Source organism: Dendropsophus ebraccatus, chromosome 3 (genome assembly GCF_027789765.1).
Source record: "Dendropsophus ebraccatus isolate aDenEbr1 chromosome 3, aDenEbr1.pat, whole genome shotgun sequence".
NCBI classification, from domain to species: Eukaryota; Metazoa; Chordata; class Amphibia; order Anura; family Hylidae; genus Dendropsophus; species Dendropsophus ebraccatus.
The window spans coordinates 41883175-41892912 of record NC_091456.1 but is presented as its reverse complement, the minus strand read 5'-3'; the positions used below and the strand labels follow the sequence as shown (position 1 = coordinate 41892912).

At 43.0% G+C, this 9738-nt stretch overlaps 1 protein-coding gene across 1 annotated transcript; it reads left to right on the top strand.

Annotated features, from left to right (window-relative positions):
* The first annotated feature begins 561 nt into the window (after positions 1-561).
* Positions 562-9344, top strand: LOC138787055 (leukotriene B4 receptor 1-like). Its single transcript, XM_069964166.1, has 3 exons — positions 562-659; positions 4995-5038; positions 7138-9344. The coding sequence occupies exons 1-3, from the start codon at positions 605-607 to the stop codon at positions 8149-8151; spliced, it is 1113 nt and encodes a 370-aa protein (XP_069820267.1). The 5' UTR covers positions 562-604; the 3' UTR covers positions 8152-9344.
* The last annotated feature ends 394 nt before the right edge of the window (positions 9345-9738 follow it).

Genomic DNA, 9738 nt, shown 5'->3' with positions numbered 1-9738 from the left:
GTTCCTTAAATTCTTTGAAGATACAGCTTTCAGGTTTTTTTTTAATTTAATCTGGTTGAACCCAACAGAACAAACAAGAGATCTGATACCATGTACTGTATTGTATTTTAACTTCCCCACATACCCAACTACTACCTATTTTATTATGTATTTTGCCTACCCTACCTCTTGTTCTTTCTTGGAACTATATATTGCCTTATTAGAGTGTTTTTTTTTTGTGCTCATTGTATATAATTTAATGGTCACTAGAGGGAGCTGTGACCCTAAATCAGGATTCGTGTCACCTTAGAAATATAGACGCTTTACTAGAAATAGCTGTCACAGGTCCAGTTATCATCTGTGTAAATAAGGATCATAGGATATATAGAACATTGCGAAATAATGTTTGAACAAAATCGGTCATGCACATTTACAGCACATTAGCCCGGTACGCTTATGACACATGGTTTTGTTGCAGAGATATAGAAACATTTTAGCTGCACTAGTATCAGTCATCAAAGTTTTAGCCTTTACTTATGGTAAAACAGGGTGGGTGGAGTAGAAGGCAATGTGTTACAGTCAGATTGCCAGATGGCACAGGCAGGCATGGAGAAGCCGCACTCGCATGTTATCTGCTAGAACACCTCCTGACATCACACGGTGGACTTATTACAGGAAAAGTGAGTATTTCTGGACTGTCGTTTGCTATTGTCTGGTCTGATGTGTGGATTACTGACAGTTATTACATTACTGGTATGTTAAGTAATGGGCGGTTGAGTAAGAAGTTACTCTTTTTAATTTCCCTACCTTGCACAATTTTTAGGTAATATATGGTAACTAGACCTGCAGCTGATCTGCAAGCTAAATGCAACAGGCAGTGTATGGGGCTGTATAATAACAATAACATGTATCAGCTAAGATAGCATTTTTTATACAGAATGTACCGTGTATAAAAACCGATAAGGGACCACACTGCGGTGTATTTGGATTCATGACTGTAACGTAACCTAGGCCTAGAGTTGTGAAAGAACTATATATGTGATGCTTAGGAGAAGCTCATTATCTAATAATCTCTATTCCTGTTTCGTGCAAAAAAAAAAAAAAAATCAGGAAATATGTTTTTGCACAAACTGGCCCATTGATGTGTCAATCCATAGGATACAACAAACAGGTTATTCCACTATACCCCATGTATCCTGAAGGTGAAGCAGTTGCTAGGTGATTTGTAAATGAGCAAAATGTGAATCGGGGTGGGTTAATATCTGCGAAGAGATGACAAGCTCTGGCAGGAAATGATATACTGGGTCCTCAGCTTCTAATCTGATAATAAAAGCATTACATCAAATTATTGAGAATGATAGGGCACTTCAAACAGCAGCTGTAATGCCAGATACCATGTAAAGTACAGTGTATAAGAGAAGCAATATCGGATAATTCTGAATGGAACCAGTTTTAGGGGGAGATTTATCAAACACGGTGTAAAGTGAAACTGGCTCAGTTGCCCCTAGCAACCAATCAGATTCCCCTTTTCATTCCTCACGGACAATGAAAATGAAAGGTGGATTCTGATTGGTTGCTAGGGGCAACTGAGCCAGTTTCACTTTACACCATTTTTGACAAATCTCCCCCTTTAAGTCTATGTTTACACATTGGGGGACATTTATTAAAAGGGTACTCCAGCGGCGGGGGCACTTTTTTGCTGGGACCGGGGAAGAGGTGGACGAGGGAAAAGACGTCCACTCACCTCCCCGGTTCCAGCGGCGGGTCCCGCATCGTGGCGCTCTGGTGCCTGGTTCCCAGCCGCTTCCGGGTGTCTGACGCAGGCCCGAGATGTGACGTCTCAGGTCCGCTCAGCCACTCAGTGAAGGAGGCTGGATCCATTTCAAGTCAACTCAGATCCCGCCTCCTTTACTGAGTGGCTGAGCGAACCTGAGACGTCACGTCTCGGGCCCGCGTCAGACACCCGGAAGCGGCCGGGAACTGGGCACCGGAGCGCCGCGATGCGGGACCCGCTGCTGGAATCGGGGAGGTGAGTGGACGTCTTTTCCCTCGGCCACCTCCTCCCCGGTCCTAGCAAAAAAGTTCCCCCCCGCTGGAGTACCCCTTTAAGCAAAAAATGTGTATTTTTCGGTGGAAAGGGGCCAGATGCGAATAAACTAATTTGCAAATGGCAGTTTTGCTTATAAAATATTCGCATCTGGCCACTTTCCGCCCGGGGCGGGGAGGGGGTGTGGAGGGGGCGGAATGGGGGGACAAGGACTCAGAGTCCGCTCTAGTCATCATTTTCTTTGCAATAAAATAGGCGTAGGTGCCCTGGTGCGCGCACTGGTGCGCACAGGATTTATGTAGTGACATGTTGAGAGTTTTTTTTCTAAATGACAAGTACAAATTAAAGTTTACCTTCAGTGGTAGGGGTAAATATCGTTCAGCAATGTGCACAATAGTAATTTTTCTGATATGCATTTCAAATTTGGTCTGGCAATAGGTTTCCAAGCACCTGTTCTCCCTGCTTCCCTCCAGCAGGGAGTGGGGAACGAGGAGGAAACGAGCGCTGACAGCACTTGTTGCTTCTCGCAGTCGGCCTGTAGAATAGGGGCTTAAGTTTCACAGTTGTCACAAAAGAGTAGGAACTACAGTATGTGACTGGATGTACAGTATGCTATTGGATGGGTTTATCTATAGCCTGTGATAGTGCTAAACGTGATTATAGTGATGTGGGATGAATGGTTCCAACATCTGATTATTTATCATAGGATGTGAGAGGCAACCAAGTTTATTGTGGTTTCAGCTTCCTCATCAAGTAAAAAATGCATCAACCCAGTGAGATCACCATGTTTTTTATAGTTATAGTTAGAGATGAGCAAATCACTCGGAAATTCGTTTTGCAAAGTTCGCAGATATTCGCATACAAATTTTTTTTTATTAACACAGGCAAACTATAGTAGCTACAACAGTGGAGCTATAGTGGGACTGACAGATTTCTGGTGGTCACTAGAGATGAGCAAATCACTCAGAAAATCGTTTTGCAAGGTTCACAAATATCAATCAGCCTGTCAATCATTTAAATGTTGGTGGATCAGGGGCGTAATATCAATGTTCTCCCAGGACAGCAGTGGACATTTGTAAATGAGCACCTACTGAGGTATTAGGATGGACACAGTGTTCACTGTGACTTCCTATAATGCACACCCAGCACCCCGTGACTTGGTTTAATCAACACCTAGCACCCAGTGACTTGGTATATTGCACAACCAGCACCCAGTGACTTCCTATAATGCACACCTAGCCCCCAGTGACTTGGTATAATGCACAACCAGCACCCAGTGACTTGGTATAATGCACACCCAGCACCCAGTGACTTGGTATAATGCACAACCAGCACCCAGTGACTTGGTATAATGCACAACCAGCACCCAGTGACTTGGTATAATGCACACCCAGCACCCAGTGACTTCCTATAATGCACAACCAGCACCCAGTGACTTCCTATAATGCACAACCAGCACCCAGTGACTTCCTATAATGCACAACCAGCACCCAGTGACTTGGTATAATGCACAACCAGCACCCAGTTACTTGGTATACTGGACAATGGCTTCACTGCTTCTACAGAAAACCACCCACAATTCACCCTCCTATCCTCTTTGTCCCTATCTCTCTGTATTTCTCTCCCTGCTCTAACTGCCTGCTGCAACCTGCTCTCTACTATACACAGCCGACTGGCCGCCTCCAAGAAGCCAATCACCTTATATAGAGGGTGATGGGGGTTGCTGACATCACAGTGGGGTTTGCAGCTGATTGGATGGGCGCAAGGCATTATGGATAGTCCCCTGCTCCCACCCAAAGAGAGTTCTGTAAGGTAACATGGGCGACCGCCATGTTTAACAAATTCGTGAATTGCTACGAAGCAAATTTATTGCCAGATTCTTAACAAAACAGAAAGTGGGTTCAAAACACTGGTAAAAAAAAAAGGTGCAAACTTCTCCATTATAGCTTTACCCTGTTCCATTTCTTTTTGACCAAAATAGTAGAGCCCTCATTTATCCAACCTGTCATAGTAAAAAGTGCTCATGCCAACCAGCACAGCTTTCATTTTCTACCCCACTGTGGAAAGCTGCTATGGGGCAAATTGTGCCGCAATTACGGTCCATACTAGAGCTTGTCAGTAATTTTTGCGGCAAAACTTTTAGCATACAGTATATACCGGCATTGTGAACGATCCAATTGAAATCAATGGGCCCTAAATTTGTCCATCATTGTGGATGCACAGTAACGGACAGAACAAAGGAACGTGCGAATGTGGCCTTACCCTGCTTACTCTGGTAGAGTGAAAGCTGAGCTTTGATACAGCTTATTATGGTGTCATTTATGGTGTATTTTTAACTCTTACTATTCATCAGAATTTTGGCAGCAAAACTTCCCAAGTTTCTTTATAATAACCATAGATATTCTTCTCCTTTAGAAAAAGGGGTTTAGTGGAGTAAAGATTCAGTTCCTAACTCTTTTTTTAGAACCCAAGCAAACTTGTTGGGAAACCCCAATCATTATTATGAAATAACGGCCATTATTTGCCCTGGCCGTAGAACAGCCGAAAATAGTGTAGATGGGGACATAGCCTTACAGATTTATTTTACTTCCCCTTCCCTGTGTGAACGCAACAATTGTTCAGTTATTAAGAGCATTATCATGTGGAATTTATAGGAAAGGCTATGTTCCAAAAACTTCTTTTTGGGTTGTCTTGGGCGTCTTTTTTTTTTTTGGGGGGGGGGGGGGGACCATAATTGGCACAATATGGCCGCATTTTAACCCCAAATTGATTACCATAAAAAAAAAACTGCTGCAAAACGGCCAAAAAAAGACATTATGGGAACATAGCCTAAAAGGTCATATTGGTAAGAATATCCATGCCTTAGCCTTTATAGAAAAGATTATTGTACACAGGGGTTGTCAATTGCCATATATAAGAAGCAAATATTAGTTTCTGATTTCTATGCTTTCTCATTCTTATCCATTAGATTCTTACTACCTGACAAAAGACCGCATAATCATGTCTGAGACAGTAAGTACTAATACTTGAATACGTTTTCTTGCTAACTGGCTTATTGTAGACAGTAACATTGGCAGTACATAGGTAAATCCTATGTAAAAATTCAACATTAAAGGGGTACTCCAAACCGGCACTGGAACTGGGGAGGTAAGTGACCTCTGTCGTCCATAACCCCACCATCCCCAGCCATAGCTTAAAAATACCCCTGGGTCGGAGTACCCCTTTAATAAAAGAGTAGAATTCCTGTTTGTCCACTGTTACACATGGCAGTCTTTTGGAAAACCGCCACTGCATTTTTCAAACCAGTACAGAAGTGGATCCCACAGGAAGCAGAAGTGTGAGCTTTTCTTTGATATGTCTTCTTCCTTTTACATCAACTCTTAGGGTCCTTTTATATGGACCAACTTGTCGGCTGCAGGCAGCCGTATATGAGCACCGATCAGAGATATCGGCACTCCTTTGCAGTGCCTTTACACAGCACGACAGATCAAGCAGCCAGGCTGCACAAACAGTCCTTGTATTGTTTGTTCAGCTATGAAAACTGACAGCACAGATATGTATATATCTGTGCTGTTAGTTTCCAGATCACAAGCAGCAGTGCAAACTTACCATTCAAGCTGCTCGTGATCCAGCATCTGGCGCCCCAGTCCTCCGGCCACTGGCTGTATCTTCAGACCTTACCTCCTCTGGCTGTCAATTATTCTGGAGGAGGCAGCGGCCTAAAGTTATAGCAGTGGCTGGAGGACTGAAGGGCCAGATGCTGGATAACAAGCAGTGTCGATAGTAAGTATAGGCTGCTTTTGAGCTGGAAACTGACAGCATTAATATATACACATCTGTGCTGTCAGTTTCCCTTTATCGTTATCGACCACACACAGTGTAACCCTGGTAATACAGGAAGCTGTGTGGCCAATAACGATAAATGTTGAAGCCTGCTCTAAAGACACGATCAGCCGAGGATCAGATGTTTTCCCACTCCTCAGCTGATCGCTGTCCCTTTTACACGGGCCGATCATCTGCAGACGTGTTTCTATCAACAATCCTGGCTGTGTAAAAGGCCTTTTAGTGTTGACTCAAAAACTCATGATATGCATTCCTATGTACAGTAAATCCTATTACATCATACCGCCTCACGACATGTAGGCTGAAAGGGGTTTTCCAGCCAGTGCCAGTTGGGGGATTGAGAAAATAGTATATCTGGCTTCATGTATGAAAAAGTCACATTTTTGTGCATGTTGCTAAAAAAAAAAAAAAAACTCCCCATGAATGCTCCTCACTATATCTTAGCATTTAAACAAGATTTCAAACCCCTTTCTGACATATCACTTACCAGCAAATCATGGCAGCCTGAGACTTAAAGGGGTAGTGCGGCGCTAAGAAATTATTCACAAAATAACACACATTACAAAGTTATACAACTTTGTAATTTATGTTATGTCTGTGAATCGCCCCTTCCCATGTCCCACCACCCCGCACATGTACCCGGAAGTGTGGTGCATTATACATACATACATATACATACCTAATCCGTGTCGCGCCCGTCCGCCATCTTGTGCCAAGACGTCATCTTCATACGGACGGCCGAACCGCTCCGACCGTCCCTAGTGCCGGTCGCCCTCTGCAGCGTCATCAGATGCTCAGCCGCGATTGGCTGAGCATAACTGTGCTCAGCCAATCGCGGCTGAGCACAGCTATGACGCGGCAGAGGGGGGACGGCAGGAAGTTGACGTCGTTGGCAGAAGATGGCGGATGGGGGTCGACACGGATTAGGTATGCATAATGCACCACACTTCTGGGTACACAGGCAGGGGTGGTGGGACACGGGGAAGGGGGCGATTCACAGACATAACATACATTACAAAGTTGTATAACTTTGTAATGTGTGTTATTCTGTGAATAATTGTTTACCGTCGCGCTACCCCTTTAATGCATCATGGCGTACCAGTACACCATAGTGTGCAGCAGGTCTTTAAAGCCAGCTCAACTAAGCATGCCTAATAGAGAACCGGCTACTATCAGCTTTATCTGCATCCACCAGTGATATAATACATTCATTGATGGTTAATAATAAAGCTATTGATATAATAACTGACATTTATTTGTATTAACAGATAGGACAAATAGTAGCTGCCAATATGACCCTGACAAATGCCACTAAGGAGCTTGGCACCGGATCCATTGTTGGAATTGCAATCCTCTCCGTTGCCTTTACCATTGGATTTCCAGGAAATACCTTTGTCATCTGGACGGTGTCGGCCTGTATGAAGAAGCGGACCGCCGCCGGCACTCTCATTTTACATTTGGCTATTGCAGACATTGTTGTCATCCTCACAGCACCAGTCTTCATCCATTTTCTGGCTACTGGTAGCTGGACATTGGGGAATATAACCTGTAAGTTGTGCCATTACATCAGCTGCTTGAGTATGTATGCCAGCATTCTCCTAATCACCTCAATGAGTATAGACCGATTTCTCGCCGTCTCCAAACCATTATCTTCTCTGACCATGAAGACTAAGTCAGCTGTAAGCAATATTGTATTTGTAATATGGTTATTAGCAGCTCTTCTAGCCATTCCTATGCCGCATTACCGGGAAGTGAAGCCCTATCATAATAAGCTGCTGTGTATACCTTTCCATAGTTCTACTGGACATGAGATCTTTCAATATCTATTCGAGTTCATAACAGGTTTCGCTCTTCCATTCTCCGTCATAATATCCTGCTATGTCTACATTGGATTGAGGCTACGTACGGCAAAGTTTCAGACCAAACACAAAACAAGCCGTTTGGTCATCGTGATTGTAGTGGTTTTTGCTCTTTTTTGGCTTCCATATCAAGTTGTTAATATAATACAAGTTTTAGGGCAAGTATTGTCATCGGAAAAACTTATAAAAGTCGCTAAAGCCGCAAGGCCTAATGCTACAGCTTTTGCATTTGTAAGTAGCAGCGTTAACCCTATTATATATGTATTTGCTGGTGGCAACTTCATAAAGACAGCTGGGACTGAATTCATGGCCAAGCTCTTTGAAGGTATTGGCCCTGATCCCACTAGTTTACGTAAAGTCCCCCATATGTTAAGACAAAGGAGCGAAGATGAATTCGTGGAGTTGGACAACGTGAAGAAGTAAGCAGATATTATCTATATGTACTATAGATAAAAAAGTTCACTTAGTGTACCTTGTGTGATAGAAAGTAAAATGTATACCATATGTTACTGAATATTACAGTCCAACCTTTAAACCCCTTCCTGACGGAGCCAATTTCTTGTTTTACACTTTTATTTTTTCTTTCTTGGGTTTAAAAGGCCATAGAGCTTAATTTTTTTTACCTACAGACCCATACGAAGTAGTATTTTTAGTGACACCAATTGTACTTTGTAATGACATGCTTAAAGGGGTTTATCCAGCGCTACAAAAACATGTAACTCTTTTATTTTAATTTTTTTGTTTATGGAGCTATTTAATGGATTTTTTTTGCACCTCACTTTCATACATGCAACTTTTTCTTCACTTGTTATAAAAAAATTTCTGTATGTGATGTGGCCAAAAATTAGCAATTTTACACTTTGACAGTTTTTTGCGAGTATACTGATTACCGTGTGAGATCAGGAATGCACTCATTTAATAGTTTGGCCTATTTCCCATGCAGCGATAGTAAGTATGTCTATTTCTGTTTATATTTTTTCATTTAAAAAATATAAAAATTTCATTTAAAAGGAAGGTGAAGTGTAGCTGACTTAGGGCACGGATGCCCTAGGCCACTCCTCATTGACTCAGGTATTGACTCAGTTGATGCGAATAAAGATTGTTTTTAGCCACACCATGGCACCAGGTGAATTATAGAACACATGGCTGAGAAAGGACTTCAGCTCAGCAGATGGATGATACCTGCGGTTTGGGGGGTGGGTAGCTGAATACAGTATCGCTTTAAGGGTGCTTTTACAATTGAAAACAGCCAGAGAACTACAACCACTGTAATGACAGAGCGGCTGTCTCATTACAGCAGCGCGCTCATTCTGTTTCCCTGATGACGGCATGTTATTAATAAATCATGCCGTTTGGGGAAACACTCCAGTACAGGGATTCCCCATCTGTGCTGTCCGTGCTTCACAGATCAAACACGGGACGGGTGAATGCAGCCTTAGTTTTATCTATTTGTTGTCCTGTTATTTAGTGGCTCTTTAGACTTGTATACGTTTTATACCATTAATTTGTTGTCCTATTTTCCAAAATTATTCTGTGCCAACGTTTTTGCACATTGTTGCAGTTCAATCTTTGTAGTTAAAGCGACTCTGTACCCACAATCTGCCCACCCCAAACTGCTTGTACCTTCGGATAGCTGCTTTTAATCCAAGATCTGTCCTGGGGTCTGTTCGGCAAGTGATGCAGTTATTGTCCTAAAAAACAACTTTTAAACTTGCAGCCATGTGTCAAACTGGCATGGCCTACAGTGACTATGCATTAGGCTGGCACAACCTCTCCATCCCTCCTCTCAGTCCTCCTCATCATTAGGAATGCCTCAGGCAGGTATTCTCCTATTCATCACCTGTGTCAGCACGGCACATGCGCTGGATCGTTAAGGCGCCTATGCAGAGGAATAGGAAAAATACTGCCAGTGGCATTCCTAATGATAAAGAGGGTGGGGAGGAGGTATGAGGGGTGATGCAAAGTTAGGGCACAGATACTCTAGGCCATGGCAGTTTGACACAGAGCTGC